At 45.4% G+C, this 21,162-nt stretch overlaps 1 protein-coding gene across 1 annotated transcript in view; it reads right to left on the reverse strand.

The window, feature by feature from the left end:
* bnip3 (BCL2 interacting protein 3) overlaps window positions 1-10,020 on the reverse strand; it is a 53,131-nt gene extending 43,111 nt beyond the window's left edge. The window contains exon 1 of the mRNA XM_078223468.1: window positions 9,862-10,020. Coding sequence (XP_078079594.1) covers window positions 9,862-9,901 — 40 coding nt within the window. The 5' untranslated portion in view covers window positions 9,902-10,020. The remainder of the gene's footprint in view (window positions 1-9,861) is intronic.
* Between the last annotated feature and the right edge of the window lie 11,142 nt (window positions 10,021-21,162).

A 21,162-nucleotide genomic window follows, 5' to 3' on the forward strand; every position in this document is an offset into this window, starting at 1 on the left:
ATCATGGGAACAGGTATGGCTGAAGCCATCACCACTGACAGAGCTGGATAGATCAGTGATGACCGTATTTGCAGAGTTCATCTTCCTCCTGTCACCCCTCATTTCAAAATCTCTTCTACCTCACAAGCTGCAGATGGTGGAATCATGCACTTCTTATTTTTCCTCTCTCCTCACCAAAAATCCAATGCAGGTACTTTTTTTTCATTTCTGATAACCAAGAATTGGGACCTTTGCAGTCAGAGAAGGAAGAAGAAAAACACAGTGAAGAGATGGACCCTGTACTTGCAGCTACCAATGAAGAGACTGTCTCTGTGCATATTTAAAAGCTAGAATAAAGGCGAGATCTGAAAATGGCAACACACCAGGTACAAATGTGGAAGAGTCAGGTTGGGAGGATAAGTCACAGTGCAGGTGCCAGCTTGCTGAAGGAACACTTGCTATTCTTGTTTCGGCAGAGGGACTGTTAAGGATTTGTTGAGTCAGGCTACATAAGAAAGTCAATAGGTGTAAATACTCAAATGCGTGATGCAGTGCGATGCAGGCCAGAGAGCCTATGCATGATAACAAGAATGATTCCTCCATCTGCATGATTCCACCATCTGCAGCTTATGAGGTAGAAGAGATTTTGAAATGAGGGGTGACAGGAGGAAGATGAACTCTGCAAATACGGTCATCACTGATCTATCCAGCTCTGTCAGTGGTGATGGCTTCAGCAATACCTGTTCCCATGATAACAAGAAGCAGGGAAAAGTCCAGAATCAATTTATACACAGGACTTTGTGCCACAGTTTGCAGTTCAACTTTTCTAATAATGGAATGGATAATCACCTCCAGTGTAGAACCAATCACGGTACAGCACTCGATACTCAAAATCATACCTTCCTTTCCATCCCAAACAACTTCGATCAAAGCTGCCTTGGCAGCTCAGACCATTGCCATTGTGGCTTTGGTTACCACTGTTCCAAAGCATCACAGTAGAAAGAGGACAATGTGACAATCAGTGTTAGAGGAAAGATAATGAACCATTAATGGACCATTGATTGATAAATTGAGAAATGTGGTTGGGGTTATTGGGATCATTCTGGGGAGGTTCAGGCTGCAGAAGCATTAACTGAGGATGCCTATGGTGTGTTCTCTAATATTATCTGCAGTATCACTCAAACTGTGGGGCTGCTGTGCATGTGTGGTTCCGGACCATAATCATAAGCCACGTTATGAATATATAAGCCTTGTCACTCCAAGGTTGTCATGCCAACCTTTATCTTACCGTGGTGATCAAACACTAATGGCACTGAGGACTGCACAAAATGAAGGAAACATGACAGCTGCCAGGATAAGGCACTCCTCAGTTGCATATTCCAATGTCTGTGGTCACACACAAGCTGCACAATGAGGAAGTGCAATCCTTTTCAGCTCATGAAAATGGCTGAGTTCACATAAAGCACACATAAGGCAAAGTGAAGTAAGGAATGCTATCCTACACCATGAGGAGGTTTTCAATCCATGCAAATCTTTCTGCTTGGAAAACCTATGCATCTCTAGCAAGAGGGAATGAGATTAAATGTGACAAATTTCCGGACAAATGTGAGGTAATGCATTTTGGAAGGTCTAATACAGGTAGGAAATATACAGTAAATGGCAGAACCCTTAAGAGTATTGATAGGCAAAGGGACCTGGGTGTACAGGCACACAGATCACTGAAAGTGGCAATGCAGGTGGAGAAGGTAGTCAAGAAGGCATACGGCATGCTTGCCTTCATCGGCCGGGGCATTGAGTTTAAAAATTGGCAAGTCATGTTGCAACTTTATAGAACCTTAGTTAGGCCGCACTTGGAATATAGTGTTCAATTCCGGTCGCCACACTACCAGAAGGATGTGAAGCTTTGGAGAGGGTACAGAAAAAATTTACCAGGATGTTGCCTGGTATGGAGGGCATTAGCTATGAGAAGAGGTTGGAGAAACTTGGTTTGTTCTCACTGGAGTGACGGAGGTTGAGGGGAGACCTGATAGAAGTCTACAAGATTATGAGAGGCATGGACAGAGTGGATAGTCAGAAGCTTTTTCCCAGGGTGAAAGAGTCAATTATTAGGGGGCATAGGTTTAAGGTGCGAGGGGCAAGGTTTAAAGGAGATGTACGAGGCAGATGTTTTACACAGAGAGTAGTGAGTGCCTGGAACTCGTTGCCGGGGGAGGTAGTGGAAGCGGATACGGTAGTGACTTTTAAGGGGCGTCGTGACAAGGACATGAATAGGATGGGAATAGAGTGGGCAGCATGGTCGGTGCAGGCTTGGAGGGCCGAAGGGCCTGTTCCTGTGCTGTAATTTTCTTTGTTCTAAACTGTTTCTCATTGTATGGAAAGGCTCAGTGATGTCCCTTACACAGCAGTGCAGTGCAAACTGTGAGATATTGCTTAACTGCCAGCAGCATTCTGAAAGGAGTCAGATGCATAAAAGTTGACAGTCATGCTGCTGAGCTCTTTTTTGAAATAGTCCTTCTGGTTATTGCAGTTGGTAAATTTCAGTTATGACCTTTTTAGGAAGTGAAAACCTCACAAACATTGGTCCTCACTTAGATGAGATAAGAAAATTACTTCCTAAAGACCCTTCGAGGTTATGGCTACTTCTGATAACCCTTCTCCACTTCATCCTCCTTTCTCTAGCAATCTGACCCGCTCTACGTATCTGCTTTTCATTCTTCCAGTCATGTTCACTTTCCAGAGGAAGTTCTGTCAGGCCACCCATGTCTAGAAGCAAGTTGTTCAGCAGCCGTTTTTAAATGAACAGAGAAGTACTTTAGTACCAGCCTGACCAATTCTGTAGATTTAACTAAACTTTATTAAGTATAGGAAAACTCAAAAAGACGTACAACTGCTGCCTGAAAAAAAATCCCATACATAACTGTTAGAGGAAATTAGGATAACGTGATACTAAAAGACTAATAAGTAGAATGATTTAGAAATAAATATAACACAGAAAAAGTATAAAGACCTGAAAATACAGAGGTACTGTTGCATTGAAACACATATAAGCACTGTTAGAGATTTTAAATATGTATTTTTGAAATATTCTGAACACCTTGGCCAAATACAGACTGCCCCAAGACATAATGGAATGAAAGCTAAGTGAGATGAACCACATTCTTTAAGAACAATACAGCCACAGAGCATAGTTTTTATCAGTATAGGTTACAAGTTCCCAGGACTAACATGAATCTACTGATAAGAAATGCTTGGCAGACAGTGAGAGCGGGAACTTTTGAACTCTACGACCTATGTAATTGAGCGACAGTGGGAAAGGTACGTTTGAACTCTATAACGTACATAATTGAAGTTGCTAAGAGACAGGTGGGCAGGAGCTTCCGGATTCTATGGACCAATGAATTCTCATGCTGCTAGAGAGTAGGATGTAATTTGCCACGGTAAATAATATTAACATGATTGGTCCATCCTATTAAGGTGGACAGAATAGGCGGGCAGATGATTTCTGAAAAAGTATAATTGCAGAACACCTTGATAATATAATTAGAGTAATTTGAGCTGTCTCAAAGTGCTCTCCCTCCATGGTGGAACCAGACCTTGGCATAAAGTACATCTTCAAACCAGAATTACTGTCTCCGGCGAGTTCTTTGTATTTGCTGAGCTGTGTTAATAAAGAGAAATCTCCTGTATGAAGCCAGCAAAATACATAGGTCTCTGAAAAACTCCTACAATAACCCACAATGATCCCTTTAAATAACCCTTGTGAGGGGTGGATGGGGGAGAAGATTTTAATATCATGTTCAGCTACAAGAGAGTAAGACTGGGCACTAGCTCGAGTGTGAAATTGTAAAATTGAATACAGCACTTCGTATCTGGATTGTTTGAGCAAAATACAGCCTAACCTAATTCAGTGCCCAGGACATATACACTAAATTTATCATCTCCTACATTTCTGCAGATGATTTAGATGAAGGAGGTCCAAGGAAATAGGCTGGGTGCATATCAATGCAATTATTATATAAAAAATAAAAAAACTAACTCCTGCAGAAGACAGTATAATGCACTTCCTTCTGAACTGTTTCTGCCTGGACCTTTTTGAAAAACTGCTCTACAAGTACAGTGTAATCATTAACTTAATGTACATAGGTCCTTCATCTCAAATAAAGCAGCTGTCACACTGTTTTGCCTAACTGCACTACTGTTACAGCCCCTTTTTTCCAGATTACAGTCCAAATTTTTTCCATTTAACGTGCCCAGACATGTTGATCTGTGATTTAGCAGTCCATACAAGTTATGTAATATGTATTCTGTCTAAGCAGTTCTCCCTTCTCCGGCATGCACCCCTATGGAAACAGTAATGAAGGTAAGCCTTTCACACACAATTACTAAAGAGGCTATTTCCATTCCTCTATTGACCCAGTATAGCACACTGAATGCATCACTCGAAGAGTTGTTCCCTTTTAGTGTGCAGGCTATAAAAAATTGCAAGCAATAAAAGTTTCCATCAAATCCAAGTTGCCATTAATAAACAGATGTTCTAAACTATAAAGAGATGGTGGCGTTGAGGTAATATCATTGGACTAGTTATCCAGAGACCTAGACTAATATACTAAGGTCACGGGTTCAAATCCCACCTTGGCAGCTGGTGAAATTTGAATTCAGTTAATAAATCTGGAAAATAAAGCTAGTCTCAGTAATGGTGACCATGAAACCATTGATGTAAAAATCTATCTGGATCACTAATGTCCTTTAGGAAAGGAGGTTTGCTGTCCTTATTTGGACAGGTCTACAAGTGACTCTTAACTGCCCTGTGAAATGGCTACTCAGTTTCATGGGGCAATTAATGCCAGTGAAATCCACATTCTGTGAATAAATAAAAAAGACAACTCTTACGGTTGGTAATACCAATTTAGTTTCGCCTTTTAATTTTCTGAACATGCGCTCTGGTACCGAGCTTCATATACTAGTGACACTTACTGGGAAAGTGCAGCCACATTCCCTTCAATTTTCTGTTATTAGAAAATTATGAAAATTCTCAATGTGCACTTCTGGGGTTGAGGAGTGGTAAACTTGCCTCACCTTTACTCTATTTCATGTCCTAACCTTAATCCAAGGCAAGCTGCTAACATTTGCTTCTGATAATAAAGGCATCTTCCACAGCATTAATTGCTGTGCCACCATCCTCCATTCCAACCACCATCTTTCTCTAAATGGGATTATGCGACTGGGACATTTTTCTCTGGAGCGTAGAAGGCTGAGGGGTGATCATATAGAGGCCTACAAATAATGAGGGACATAGATCAGCTAGATAGTCAATATCTTTTTCCAAAGATAGGGGAGTCTAAAACTAGAGGGCATAGGTTTAAGATGAGAGGGGAGAAATACAAAAGTGTCCAGAGGGGCAATTTTTTCACACAGAGGGGGGTGAGTGTCTGGAACAAGCTGCCAGAGGTAGTAGTAGAGGCAGGTACAATTTTGTCTTTTAACAAGCATTTAGACAGTTACATGGGTAAGATGTGTATAGGGGGATTATGGGTCAAATGCAGACAATTGGGATTAGTTTAGGGGTTTAAAAAAAAAGGCGGCATGGACAAGTTGGGCCAAAGGGCCTGTTTCCATGCTGTAAACCTCTATGACTCTATGCGACAGTACAGCACACAGAGCTCAACATTCTGACACTAAAAGTTGGCAAGATATGGTTGAAGTGACCATCCATTACATACTCCACCATTTGCAAGTTTAAATCACTGTTTAAATCAAGGAACTGTTCAGCCTACTGGGTGATACAACAAAAAGAGGAATTGATTTAAGAGTCAGAATGACCACACCAGGACAGACAGTCTTGTTTCAATGCAATTTCAATTAAATGAGGTCTTAGAGGGAGAATCCAAAATTTTATACAGAAGGACTAATATACAATTTTTGCCTTCCAACAGTCACACAAGCAAGTATATCCAAACTGAAATGCACACAAACATTAATAAATATATACCCAATAATCTACAGTACTGAGCATTTTCCACATACAGCAAAACACAGTATACCTGAGAAAAATTGATTTTAATTCTCCAAACAATTAAACAAATCTCCTTATCTAACCAAACAGAAGGATACAAACACAAATGAACTAGTCTGTGTTTTAGCAGAATGAAGGTTTTAAAACACTGCTCCAAATGTTAATGTTGCAATATCGGGCCATAAACAAGATCGTAAAGTGGGGCGGTTAGGAGGAATGAGTACAACAGAAAAAACAAATGGCTTGTTTCTTAATCCTGAGAAGAAATTGTTTTTTGGAATTTAATCCCATTAATAAAAAGAATGGGCATACACAGAAATAACAGACAATGTTGTCATCAGGTGATGATCTCAAACTGCAGTTGAACAGAGGGATCTGGGAATACAGGTACAGAATTCCCTAAAAGTGACGTCACAGGTGGATAGGGTCGTAAAGAGTGCCTTTGGTACATTGGCCTTTATAAATCGGAGTATCGAGTATAAAAGTTGGAGTGTTATGGTAAGGTTATATAAGGCATTGGTGAGGCCGAATTTGGAGTATTGTGTACAGTTTTGGTCACCTAGTTACAGGAAGGATGTAAATAAGATTGAAAGAGTGCAGAGAAGGTTCACAAGGATGTTGCCGGGACTTGAGAAGCTGAGTTACAGAGAGAGATTGAATAGGTTGGGACTTTATTCCCTGGAGCGTAGAAGATTGAGGGGAGATTTGATAGAGGTGTATAAGATTTTGATGGGTATAGATAAGTGAATGCAAGCAGGCTTTTTCCGCTGAGGCTAGGGGAGAAAAAAACCAGAGGGCATGGGTTAAGGGTGAAAGGAGAAAAGTTTAAAGGGAATATTAGGGGGGGCTTCTTCACGCAGAGAGTGGTGGGAGTGTGGAATGAGCTGCCGGATAAAGTGGTAAATGCGGGGTCACTTTTAACATTTAAGAAAAACTTGGACGGGTTCATGGATGAGAGGGGTGTGGAGGGATATGGTCCAAGTGCAGGTCAGTGGGACTAGGCATAAAATGGTTCGGCACAGACAAGAAGGGCCAAAAGGCCTGTTTCTGAGCTGTAATTTTCTATGGTTCTATGGTTGTAGTTAGTCTGTCAGCTCCAGGTGAATTTGCCACAAAGCAGTTTCCTGTGTGTATTATTACAAAAATAAAACTCTGACTTGAGAGTCATGTTGATTCCTGAGTGCTTAAAAGCCAACTGGTATGCAATCCTCCCAATGAGATCCATTCAAAAGTTTGTACCAGAGGTAATATTACAAAATTTGTCTGTTGGTATTCAGCCTAATCAAAGGGATCAGTGCATTAAAATTAATGATTAAAAATCTTGGAGGAGGAAGAGGACGGCAAAATTCCCAATAAGTGGTCTTGGCAGGTGAACACTGGAAGAGTAATTTTCTAAAATTACTCCTTAGGTGTAACATAACTCTGGCAGTTCCTGCAGTTACAATTAATCATCTTTTTAAGTAATGCTTTACTAAACAAGACTATGTAAGTAATTATGTTCTATTTACTTTGTTTCTATTATCATCTGCAAAGATTATGTGCCTTGTTTCAAATCAATATCCATACAAGATCACATAGTTCTCACAGAAGCATGTAATTTACATATCCAGAATTAATCATGGCGCAAGAAACAAGCACAGTCGGAGCAAGGTACATCCACAGTCGAAATCGCCTCCTGGCATGTGGATACAGCAAGGCGCCAAGGTACAGCATAGCAGTAAAGACACAGCCAAATAGGTGTAATGGCGTTTGGGTGATGATAAGACGATTTGTCTATTGCCCAAGAAGTGTAGGTAGGGGTGGAGCAGGGGTGCAGGTAAAGGCTGAGAAAATTGCTGAGTGTGTTCCTGAAAGGGAACACACAGGTGCTTTTCAAACTCTATGTCTTGCTCATTCAGACTGGCATGTTCTTCACACAATTGCAATGGTGAGAAGGCTGGGATGTGCTATTGCACCATCCAATGAGAAATCTTTGTGACTCATTATCATCTGCTGGACAACACCTGAGCATGCATTTGGTAAAGTCAGAGGTGCTGTGGAGTGGACTAAGGATAAGACCGTGCATAGTTCAATCCAGCAAAATGTGGGAGATTCCTGTCAGGCCCAGGAGTCAAGCAGGCAAAGGTGAGCAAGCTTTAGAAGCCTATCATAGGAAGATGTTGCCCCAGTATGGCACAAGTCACTTAGAAACTGGGGTGCCTACCTCCAAAATCTCATAATCCTGATACCGGAAGATCATCTGAGATCAGGAGCTCAAGTCCTTTGTAAGTAGAATTAAGTAGTGCTTTGCCCCAATCAATGGGGCAGGAGGTGAGCGGAAAATCTAGCACATTATACCTGGAAGAAGCCAAAAAAAAGGAACATTTTGGTCTTGCCGTTTTTGTTTTTTTCCACATGGAGAGAGGTAGAATGACATATTCAAATGGTTACTGAAAAGCACATCAACTGAGAAGGTGAACCATCCCAATAAAGGGGGAAAATTCACAACAGCTGTCAACAAAATAAATAGGCAGCTCATATCATTGCAGCTTTTGTCAGTGAAGAACTAGATGTCATTTGTAACAGAGTTCCATGTTTTCACAGTAACTTCATTGCAATGTTCATGTAAGCTATCTGTGACAGTAGTAACTAATCTAAAGGTACACCGAGGATATGCAGGGTTAACTTAAGTCTATTATCAGGATTTATCGCAGACAGTAAATGCTGACTATGTTTGTAGAATACATTGTGCAGGTGAAGAGAGAAAGAGGTGTAACTGGATCTGCTTGCATGCCATGGTGATTTTGTTTCTGTTACTGCAGCACTGCTCCTTGCCATCACTAATCTGCTTTGGGAGGAAAGGGGATTATTGAGGCTTAGCTCGAGGATCATGAAACCAGGCTTCAATAAATCACAGATCATCAAAACTCACCCACTGGTAAAGAGACTGAGAAGAGAGAGACTCCCCAACAAACAGACAGATACCGGGGCTGGAGGGGAGAAGCGGATCAGACCCCGGGGTGAGGGAAGAGTTCGGCTTGGGCTGAGGATCAGACTCCGGGGCGAAGGGCGGATCAGACCCCGGGGTGAAGGGGGGGGGGGGGGATCAGACCCTGGGGTGAAAGGGGAAAATCAGACCCCGGGGTGAAGCGGGGGGGGGGATCAGACCCCGAGGTGAAAGGGGGGAATCAGACCCCAGGGTGAAAGGGGGAAATCAGACCCCAGGGTGAAGGGGGGAATCAGACCCCGGGGTGAAGCGGGGGGGGGGGGGGGGATCAGACCCCAGGGTGAAATCAGACCCTGGGGTGAAGGGGGTGAATCAGACCCCGGGGTGAAGCGGGGGGGGGGATCAGACCCCAGGGTGAAATCAGACCCTGGGGTGAAGGGGGTGAATCAGACCCCGGGGTGAAGCGGGGGGGGGGGGGGGGGGGGGAATCAGACCCCGGGGTGAAGGGGGGGGGGGAGGGATCAGACGCCGGGATGAAAGGGGGAATCAGGCCCCAGGGTAAGGGGGGGAATCAGGCCCCAGGGTGAGGGGGGGAATCAGGCCCCGGGGTGAAGGGGGGGATCAGGCCCCGGGGTGAAGGGGGGGATCAGGCCCCGGGGTGAAGGGGGGGGAATCAGACCCTGGGGTGAAGGGGGGAATCAGACCCTGGGGTGAAGGGGGGAATCAGACCCTGGGGTGAAGGGGGGAATCAGACCTGGGGTGAAATCAGACCCCGGGGTGTGGATCCGGCCCCGGGGTGAAGGGGGGAATCAGACCCCGGGGTGAGGATCCGGCCCCGGGGTGAGGATCCGGCCCCGGGGTGAAATCAGGCCCCGAGCACTGTGGGTTCGGCCCCGGGTGAAGCTGATCCACTTCCTCGGCCCCTTGGCCCGGGTGCACCTACCCTGCAGACTCTCCTCCTGAACGCTGGGCCGTTCGCTCATGGCGCCGCTTCTGGAAAGCTCGACGCTGCCGATGTAAACAAACCTCCGCGATCCGTCCCCGAGCCGCCAATCGGCACGCACCGGAAAGAACCACCCGAGCCCCGCACGCAACTTCCGGCAGTGATGGGGGGGGGCGTCCACGGAGAGGGGGGCGGAGTTACAGAGGGAGTGCGGGTGGAGCCAGGGGGATTGGGCGGGGCTAAAGAGAGGGGCGGGGTCAGGGGAAGCAGGGCTCGGCAAAGGAGAATAGGATGGGTCCAGGGAGAGTGGGGCGGGACCAGGGAGATGGGGGAGGGGTCAGTGGGAGCAGGGCGGGACCAGGGAGTGTGGGGCGGGGCCAGGGAGAGTGGGGCGGCGCCAGGGAGAGCAGGGCGGGGCCAGAGGGAGTGGGTTGGGTCCAGGGAGTGTGGGGCGAATGGGGAGGGGCTAGAGAGTGGGGTGGGGCTTCTGGTACAGTGGGGTGGGGCCAGAGAGAATGAGGTGGGGCTTCAGGGGGGCTGCACAGGCAGGACAGTGAGGGGACACAGAGAGGGTGGAGCTATAGTGAGGGAGGGGCTACAGACAGAGGATGTCAGGGCTATCATGGGGGCACACATAGAGGGGCTGGGTAAAAGATAAAGTCACCATAGTCCTAGATGACCATCGGTTGTTCCCTTTGAGGGGGAGAGATGACTGGTGGTGATTTAACTTGAGGATCACCACACCTCAGGCGAGGGGCAAGGTTGAGAAGGCGGGGCCTCATGAATAACTTCAGGGGAACAGAGAATGGAAGAGAGCATTGACAAGGAGGATCTACAGAGAGATGGTGCAATCGAGAGGGACATAGGTGCAAAGAGTGTAGGGCTATAGAGAGGCATGGTCTACAGAGAGGGACAGGATAATAAGGTTGAAATTACAGAGAGTGTCAGCTACACAAAGGTGAGGCTACAGAGTGTGTCAGCTACAGAGAGGGCAGTGCTAAGGAGGGGCAGAGCTATAAAGGGGTGGAAGTATAAAGACTGGGACCTGAATATTCAAGGTCTATGATATTTAGGAAGGATAGGTTAGGAAAGGTGGAGGTGTAGCTCTGTTAATTTTAGAACCCCCACTTCTTGCCTTCAAACAACCACGCAACCTCAAACAGACCATTGTCCGCAGCAAACTACCCAGCCTTCAGGAGAACAGTGACCATGACACCACACAACCCTGCCACAGCAACCTCTGCAAGACGTGCCGGATCATCGACACGGATGCCATAATCTCACGTGAGAACACCATCTACCAGGTACACGGTACATACTCTTGCAACTCGGCCAACGTTGTCTACCTGATACGCTGCAGGAAAGGATGTCCCGAGGCATGGTACATTGGGGAAACCATGCAGACGCTACGACAACAGATGAATGAACACCGCTCGACAATCACCAGGCAAGACTGTTCTCTTCCTGTGGAGAGCACTTCAGCAGTCACGGGCATTCAGCCTTGGATCTTCAGGTAAGCGTTCTCCAAGGCGGCCTTCACGACACACGACAGCGCAGAGTCGCTGAGCAGAAACTGATAGCCAAGTTCCACACACATGAGGACGGCCTAAACCGGGATGTTGGATTTATGTCACATTATCAGTAACCCCCACAGCTTGCCTCCTGATCTTGCAGAATCTTACTAGCTGTTCTGTCTGGAGACAATACACATCTCTTTAACCTGTGTTTAATGTTCCCTCCACCCACATTATCTGTACCTTTAAGACCTGGCTGGCTGTAGAGATTTGCATTCTAATTAGTATTCTGTAACTTGATGTTGTGTCTCTGTGCAGTGTTGGAGAACAGATTTTCACTCCATCTGACGAAGGGGCAGCGCTCCAAAAGCTTACGGTATTTGCTACCAAATAAACCTGTTGGACTTTAACCTGGTGTTGTGAGACTTCTTACTGTGCTTACCCCAGTCCAACACCGGCATCTCCACATCAATTTTAGAATAACAGTGTTCCAGTAGAGAGACATGACCTCAGTTCTGAAGTTCAGGATATAGAATATAGAATTGAGTAGAGATGAGAAATAGTAAAGATAAGGAGTCAGATGTATGGTTCATTTGTAGGCCCACGAGTGACATCTTAATTTACAAACTGTAACCTTACTGTATGATGGAATATACAGGAAGAAATATGGAGGCTCATGAAAATGTTACAGCAATAATCATGGGTGATTTTAAAATTTATTTATAGATTGGACGAATCAGACTGGCAAAGGTAGCCTGGGTGCTCAGTTCACAGAGTGTTTTCAGGACAATTTCATCGAGCATCACTTTCTGGAGCCAATCAGAGAGCAGGCTATACTAGATCTGGTAATAAGTCAGGATTAATTAATAACTTCATAGAGTTATGAAGTTACATAACCCTCACCCTGGGGCCACACATAAACTTTCGCCTTTCCAGCGAAAACAATCCCAAATCCCTCAGCCTCTCCTCATAGGATCTGTTTTGGGGCCACTGCTGTTTGTAATATTTATTAATGATCTGGATGAGGGTATAGTTGGGTGGATTAGCAAATTTGCTGATGACACCAAAGTCGGTGGTGTGGTAGACAGTGAGGAAGGGTGTCGTAGTTTGCAGGAAGACTTAGACAGGTTGCAAAGTTGGGCCGAGAGGTGGCGGATGGAGTTTAATGCGGAGAAGTGTGAGGTAATTCACTTTGGTAGGAATAACAGATGTGTTGAGTATAGGGCTAACGGGAGGACTTTGAATAGTGTGGAGGAGCAGAGGGATCTAGGTGTATGTGTGCATAGATCCCTGAAAGTTGGGAATCAAGTAGATAAGGTTGTTAAGAAGGCATATGGTGTCTTGGCGTTTATTGGTAGGGGGATTGAATTTAGGAGTCGTAGCGTTATGTTGCAACTGTACACAACTCTGGTGCGGCCGCACTTGGAGTACTGTGTGCAGTTCTGGTCCCCACATTACAGGAAGGATGTGGAGGCTTTGGAGAGGGTGCAGAGGAGGTTTACCAGGATGTTGCCTGGTATGGAGGGGAGATCCTATGAGGAGAGGCTGAGGGATTTGGGATTGTTTTCGCTGGAAAGGCGGCGGCTAAGAGGGGATCTTATTGAAACATATAAGATGATTAGAGGTTTAGATAGGGTGGATAGTGATAGCCCTTTTCCTCTGATGGAGAAATCCAGCACGAGGGGGCATGGCTTTAAATTGAGGGGGGGTAGTTATAGAACCGATGTCAGGGGTAGGTTCTTTACCCAGAGGGTGGTGAGGGATTGGAATGCCCTGCCAGCATCAGTAGTAAATGCGCCTAGTTTGGGGGCGTTTAAGAGATCCGTAGATAGGTTCATGGACGAAAAGAAATTGGTTTAGGTTGGAGGGTCACAGTTTTTTTTTTTACTGGTCGGTGCAACATCGTGGGCCGAAGGGCCTGTTCTGCGCTGTAATGTTCTATGTTCTATGTTCTATGATGCCCCTATCTAGCAATGACCATAATATGATTGAATTTCACATTCTGATTGAGGGAGAGAAGAGTGGATCTGAGACTAGTGTTTTAAAGTTAAATAGGGTCCATTATGAGGGCATGAAGACACAGATGGCTAAATTGAAATGGGAATTTAGGTTAAGGTATAGGTCAATGGAGATGCAGGGGCAGACATTTAAGAAGAGACAGAATATTCAGCATAGATACATTCGAGTGAGAAAGAAAGACTCGAAAGCAGAATTTCCTAAACCTTACCAACTGTGGAACACTTCTGACCTGCCAAAAGTGCAGATGGAACCCCTGAGAAACAAGGTCATTGTATTTAAGAGTTATCCACAAAAAAATAATTGTTTTGCACAATAGATGCAAACATACAAAAGCACTTAAAAATCTTTTTGTCAATTTATTGGAAAGAGTGTGCTGTTTCTTTCGTGTACAAACTCACTTAATATTAGGAGTGATGCAGAAGAGCTTGACTCTCATATCAGACACACGCACACACTCTCTCTCACACACACATAAACATTCACTCTCACATCTCTTTCGCCTACACTCACCTCTCAAGAAATACGCACACTCTCTCACACACTCACGTCGCTCTCTGACACATTCTCTCACCTCTCATACAATTGCACACACACACTCACCTGTTTGCACACACATAAACAAAGACTGCAGGGGAGTTAGTGGAACAATGGTATTGTCACTGGACATTCAGGCCTAGGGACCTGGGTTCAAGCCCTGGCCTCGGCAGATGGTCAAATTAAATAAAACACACACACCTCTTGCTCTAACACATACACACTCACTCTCACCTCTCTTTTTTACACAAATGGACACTCACCCTTCTCTCTGTGCATACAGACACTCGCTCTGCTCTCTCTTACGCACATGGAATCACCTCTCTCTCATACACGCACTCACCTCTCTCTCTGTTACATTCACACACACACCTCTCTCTTAAGCTCACACACTCGCTTCTCTCTCTTACACACACAGTCACCTCTTTCTTACGCACACACAGACTGGCCTCTCACACTTACACACATTCACTCTCTAACAAACTCACGTCCTTCTCTCTCTGTCTCACACACACACATACACACTCACACTCTCATCTCTCACACACACTCTCACCTCTCTCACTCACACACACTCTCACTCTCACCATGTATACACTTATGCCCTCACTTGTCTCTCCCTTACACTCATACACACGTACCTCTCTCTCTCACATGGCGACACTCACCTCTCTTACACATACAAACATCACTCTCTGACACACACACTCACCTCTCTCTTACACGCACAGACACTAAGGTTTCTCTCTTACACACTCACTCACCTCTGTCTCTCACACAAACACTCATCTCTCTCTTACACACAGACACACACACCTCTTTCTCTTACGCAGAGAGACACTCACCTCTCTCTATTACGCACAAAGACACTTACCTATCTCTCTCTTAAACACACTCACCTCTCTCTTTCTTACACACTCACTCATCTCTCTCTTTCTTACACACTCACTCACCCCTCTCTTACACACAGAGACACTCACTTCTCTCTCTTACACACAGGGACACTCATCTCTCGCTCTTATGCACAAAAACCCTTACCTATCTCTCTTATGCACACACTCACATCTGTATCTTTTACACACACACACATAAACACATACCCTCTACCCTCTCTCTCAAATTGACAGTTCCTCTCTTCCCACCCCAACCCTTACCTCATTCTGCCACTTCTCCCACTCTCACTCCCACCCACATCAAAGGCAAAATAAGAGCACAGGGTATAGGGGGTAACAGATCAGCGTGGATAAAGAATCGGTTAGCTAACAGGAGACGGAGTAGGCATAAACAGGTTATTTTCCAGTTGACAGGATGTGATTGATTATTGGAGTGCCACAAGGATCAGTGTCGGGGATCAACTATTTACATTAATTTATATCAATGACTTGGCTGAAAGGACCAAATGTATGGTTGCAAAATTTGCTGATGATACAAAGATAGGCAGGAGTGTAAATTGGGAAGAGGACATAGAGGGTGGGATTTTATGGCCTTGCTCATTCCGAAATCGTAAAATCCTACCCGAGGTCAACGGACCTTCCCATTGTCCGCCCCTTGCCCGCTTTGATTCCCATGGCGGACAGGGCGGTAAAATTCCAGCTAGAGAGTCTACAAAAGGATTTAGATAAATTTAGTGATTGTGCAAAGGTTTGTTTTTTCAAAGATCCTGAATATAATATGGGAAAATGTGAAAATATCCATTCTGGCAGGAAGACTAGAAAAGCTGAATATTATTTAAATGGAGAGAGATTACAGAACTGTGAGGTAGAGAGGGATTTGGGAATCATTGTACAAGAATCACAAAAAAATTAGCAAGCAGGTGCAACAAGTAATAGGAAGGTAAATGCAATGTTGTTGCTCATTGCAAGGGAAATGGAATATGAAAGTAGGGATGTCTTGTGCTAGTTACTTCGGGTTTTAACTGTGTACAGTTTTGGTCTCCTTATTTGAGAAAGGATATAGATGTGTTCAGTGAAGGTTCACTGGGGTGGGAGGGTTATCAGATGAGGAAAGGTTAGACAAGCTGTGCCTGTATCCATTGAAGTTTAGATGAGAGGCGACCTTATTGAAACATATGAGATTCTGAGGGAACGTGACAGGGTTGATGCTGAAAGGATTTTTCTCCTTGTGGGAGAGAATAGGACTAGCGGACACAATTTAAATACTAGAGGTCTCCTATTTAAGATGGAGATGAGGAGATTTTTGTTTCCCTTAAAGTGTCTCTGGAACTCTCTTTTCCAGAGAGCAGTGGAAGCAGGGTCACTGAATATCTTTAAGATAGTGGTGGATAGATTCTTGACTAACAATGGAATTAAGTATTATCCGGGGAGGGAGGGAATGTGTTGAGGCCACAATCAGATTAGCCATGATCATATTGAGTGGCTAAGCAGGCTCAAAAGGCTGAATTTCCTACTCCTACCTCTAATGCATATGTTCATGGAGGGTGTGGCTACATAGAGGGGAGATACAGACATGGTGGGGCTATACAGAGAGCATGAGGCTACAGGCAGGGGTGAAGCAATATAGAGAACATGGTGCTACAGAGAGGGGCAGGAGAGGGGGAGGGGCTATGCTACAGATAAGGGTGGGGTTACAGAGAGGGGCAGGGCTCTCGAGCGGGATGGAAATGCAGATAGGGGTGGAGCTATATAGAGAGCATAATGCTACAGAGAGGGGTAGGGCTCCAAAGGGAGGGTCAATGCTAAAGATAAAGGCATTGATACAGAGGGGGGCAGGGTTGTAGAGAGGGTCAAGGCAATGGAGAGGGAGGTGCTAAGCAACAGATAAGGGCTGGGTTACAGAGGGGGACAGGCTTGTAGAGAGGGGAAGGGCAAAAGAGAAAGGCAGGGCTATAGAGAGGGAGGGACTATGCTACAGATAAGGGCAGGATTACAGAAAGGACAGGACATTAAGAGGGAGGGGCTACAGTACAGATAACGGCGGAGTTGCAGAGAGGGGCAGGGATATAAAGAGGGAGGAGCTACAGAGAGAATACTGTAGAGGATTGGAGCTACAGGTGATCAGGCTTTGAGGGTACAGTATTGCTGATCAGTCTCAGCCTATCTAATGCTGAAATCTTCATTCTCTCATTACTTTCAGACTGCACTATCTTGCCTGGCTCATTCTCCTCCTGCCTTCAATAATCTTCAGCTCATCCTAAACTCAGCTGCCCTGTCCAAGTTGAGTTCCAAGTCCAGTTCTCCCATTGCATCTTGATAGAAAATAAAAGAATATAAAATCACAGTTGCGTTCCAAAAAGAAACAGAAGCTGGTATTTTACAAAACTCTCACGAGGAAAATAAAACTGCTGAATTAGACGGAAAAAGCAATTTCTGTGAACTCGGAATTGAGGTCAAAGTGCATCAGCAAACATATCCTCTACTCTAATTTTGTACCACACACTTCAAGAGGGAATAAGTCCCAAATTCCTACTTTTGTGACCTTGGAAGAGCACAAACCTCTGCTTTTCTCTCACAGTGTGTACATCGAATGGCAATGATTGCCACTAGATGGAGCAGCAGCAGAAGCAATGCTACTGAGGAAAATAACTTAAAAACTGGCCTGTTGATACAAATCTAACCCTTGTCTGTTGCCCCTACAGAAAACAACCTCGTGGCCGGAATTCTCCAACCTCGCCACGCGGCTGGGATTCTCCAGTCCCGCTGCACTGAGTGAAATTTTGGCTAAGCGACAAACTCTCCATTCCCGCTGGCAGCTGTGGCAGGGCAAATGAGATCGGAGAATCCCGGTGCTAAAAAAAATCAAAGCAAACCCATCGCAAAGCAGAATATTTTGGATGCTGGAAATCTGAAACAAAAACGTGGAACCGCTCTGTCGGTCAGGCAGCAACTACGGAGACAGAAACATAATTAATATGTCAGGTCGATGACCTTTCGTCAGAACTTAAAATTACATTAGAGTGCAAGTAATGTTTAATGATTAGTCCTTTCCTTGAGTCTTTAAGAATTTGGCACAACAGACTCTATATTGGAAACAGGGCATTTTATTTAAACAGACAAAACAACATTTTGTGACAGTTCAATTATCAACTTAACAATGATATGTATGATGTGGAGATGCTGGCATTGGACTGGGGTGGGCACAGTAAGAAGTCTCACAACACCAGGTTAAAGCCCAACAGATTTATTTGGAATCACAAGCTTTGGGAGCACTGCTCCTTCCTCAGGTGTGTGACTCACCTGATGAAGGAGCAATGCTCCGAAAGCTTGTGATTCCAAATAAACATGTTGGACTTCAACCTGGTGTTGTGAGACTTCTTACAATGATAAGTATAAAAGATTTGTTGGATTGAATTGGGAAACTGCAGGTACCAGCTGCTTAAATAAAAGGTTTTACACGATTATACTGGCAAAGCTGTAGGTGTCATCATCTTAACACTGTATGGCAGACATCTCCTGTCAAAACACTGCAACAGGTTAGCATACCATCTGTATCAACACTGCATACAACATTCCTAACCTGAATATAGATTCAACTTTGAATGGATTAATTCAATAAGGATTCTGGATCTGCCTCTGATTTGGTATTGAGTACATAATTTCTTATTCTGTCAACCTCTGCGAAAACATGGAAAAATGAAATTACTGTGTATCTGAATTACATTCTAAATTGCAAATTTTGCTTATTACGTTTTGTAAAATATCTGTGTACATATACCAGAGGAAATTAATTTCATCTCTTCGAATCAACTGAAGTTTATTGTTATGAGTGAGAGTGGCTTTAGTACCAAGACATCCAGGAGAAAAGCGAAACTGGTCTGCTAAATTCCCTGGTTCCTGTAACTTTATCTCTACAAGTTGGGCAATTAAGCATTGTATTCGAGTAATTGCCACTTTGACTTTATTTGTCTTTAGTTTTACAGCCCTGCTTGCTGCCAAGAGTGTAAGCTTAATTTTGCATAATTATACAAGAATGTGTTTTTTATGGTTAATTGCATCATTATATGTAACAATACTGGAACACTAAATTAAGTAATGTTGCAAAAGCAGAACCAACCTTCTGCTATGAACACAGTCTGGATCCTTACATAATTCCGAATAAATAGGAAGGATTGTACTCCCAGTCACGTGTTGTAAAGTGATTCTATTATATATGTTATCACATCATGTGATGGTTTGCACCATGATGATCAATTCTGTCTTGACATTGCCTAATGTGGTTCAGGAGCACTATTCAGATATGCCATTCTCTGCCTCATTTACTGCAATGACCATGGGCAAAATCTTACCAAAAAATGGCAGTGTTGGTTCTGTTGCGAAAAATTGAGTGTTTCCCGTCGACAGTGTTGCCATGTTTAGGATCCGAATCTTACGGCTCATTAGTGTCAATTTTTATTCCCATGAGTTTCCCGCCATTTCAGTGGCACGTCCCCCTGATTCACTCTCCGCATACTGACTTAATTGCTGCAAGCATTGGGGAGCTTCTTATAAACGGCTCCCCAGTCCTGGTTCCACAATGACTGCAGGGGATGGCAGCCAGGGAGCCCACACCAAGCTTTTCAAAGGGGGCCCGCATCAGACTGCTCAATGGCAGGACACACTCTACCCCCTACCCCAGGAGATGGCCTTCCAGCAGGATGACCATCCCCATCTGGGATGCAGTCACAGCCCTAGTCAGTGCCAGTGCACTGCAGAAAAGGATGGGACATCAGTATCAGAACAAGTGGAATGATCTTCTTCGCTCAACCAGGGTAATTGAACTGCCCCCAGTCTCCCACTGGACCTCCTCGCACGTCCCTCACACCCCCAACCCTTTCTCTCACTCAGCCACCTTGGCCTTTGCCAACAGCAGCACGAGGTTCCGGCAATCCCTCCCCGAGTTACCATGTCCCCCGCAATAGCTACTATGCTCCTCACACTCCAGCTCCCAATCAAGCCCCCCACGCCTGCCACACTCATCACCATCTTAAATGTTAACACTCCCACCTACACCCTCCCTCTCTGTCTCATTGCAAGGCAAACTCAATCACGACAAGTGTGAGTGGGCACAGCCAGCTGGAGTGATGCCCGAGCTGAGAACCCTCACACATTTTGAGGAGCGAGCCCTCGAGCTGGCCAGAGAGGAGGAAGAGCGTGCTTGCACTGCTGGTGAAGTGGGGTCAGCAGAGAAACGTGAGAATCCTCAACAGATATGCTGTCATTCCTCAAGTCTCATATGAGTATTCAATGTTCCCACCACATCCCCTGTAATGCACTGATGCCATCTCCATTCTCTTGCAGGCCGACAATCCTCATGCCCTTGGACCCACCAGACTCCAGCAGCTCAGAGGGGGACTTCTCCAACCCCACCACTGGAGCAGTGTCACAGCTGTCACCCACACCCGGCACCAGCACAGATACTCACACCTCAGTGCGTTCGCGAAGTAGACAGGCTTATGGATCACACACTGGTGAGCACCTCACAGCTGAACATCCACAGTAAGTTGTGGCAGAGATGTCCCAGGGAACTAGCACTCAAAGGAATGCTGGAGCACAGGTCTCTGCTGAACCCCTTGCCCTGGGGCTCGGTTGGAGTACAGCCCAGGTCCCTGCAGCCAGGGGACCCTGGGCATCTCCAGCCCATCTGACACTCCCCTTCCTGTGAACGATGCACCTTCAGACCCTGACACTGAGGAGGGAAGCAGTCAAACATCCGTGCTGCCTGAAAGCAGGCCTGGACCCTCAAGCCCAGCCCCCCAAGGGATGCCTGCAAAGGTCATCTCAGGCAAAAGGGTATGGAAGTCAGCAGGCCGCCTCAACCTCAGTTGTGGAACCCGGGGATACATTTAGATATAATAGGAGAGTCAGGAAGATTAAGAAACCGGAGACACTTAGTGGTTACGGGTGAATATAGGCATTAGTCACCTATATGCCTATAAGTCACCATTTTGTTTTGAGCGTTTGGCATTAAATTCACTTTATTCACTCACAGAGCCTCCACCCTGTCTGTTCATGCCACCAAGCTTGGGGGAAACCACTGCGCTCACCTGGCACCTCATCCCTGTGGAGTGTGAGAACAGCAGTGCTGTGTCCCTCCCAGGCTTGTGCCAGCCCCCACTAAGGCTCATTAGCTGCGATATGGACAGGAACCAGGAAGAAGGGCATGAGAAGCACTGCCTGCATACCAGCCTTCACAACCCCTTTAAGGCAAGGGGCACGCTGACATGAAGGGAAAGTAAGGCCTGCAAGTGACCCCACCCGACCCCTTTTCCCGAAATGACGATCCTGGGCCCCCTACCCAC

The sequence above is a fragment of the Mustelus asterias genome, chromosome 11, assembly GCF_964213995.1.
Source record: "Mustelus asterias chromosome 11, sMusAst1.hap1.1, whole genome shotgun sequence".
Classification (NCBI taxonomy): Eukaryota; Metazoa; Chordata; class Chondrichthyes; order Carcharhiniformes; family Triakidae; genus Mustelus; species Mustelus asterias.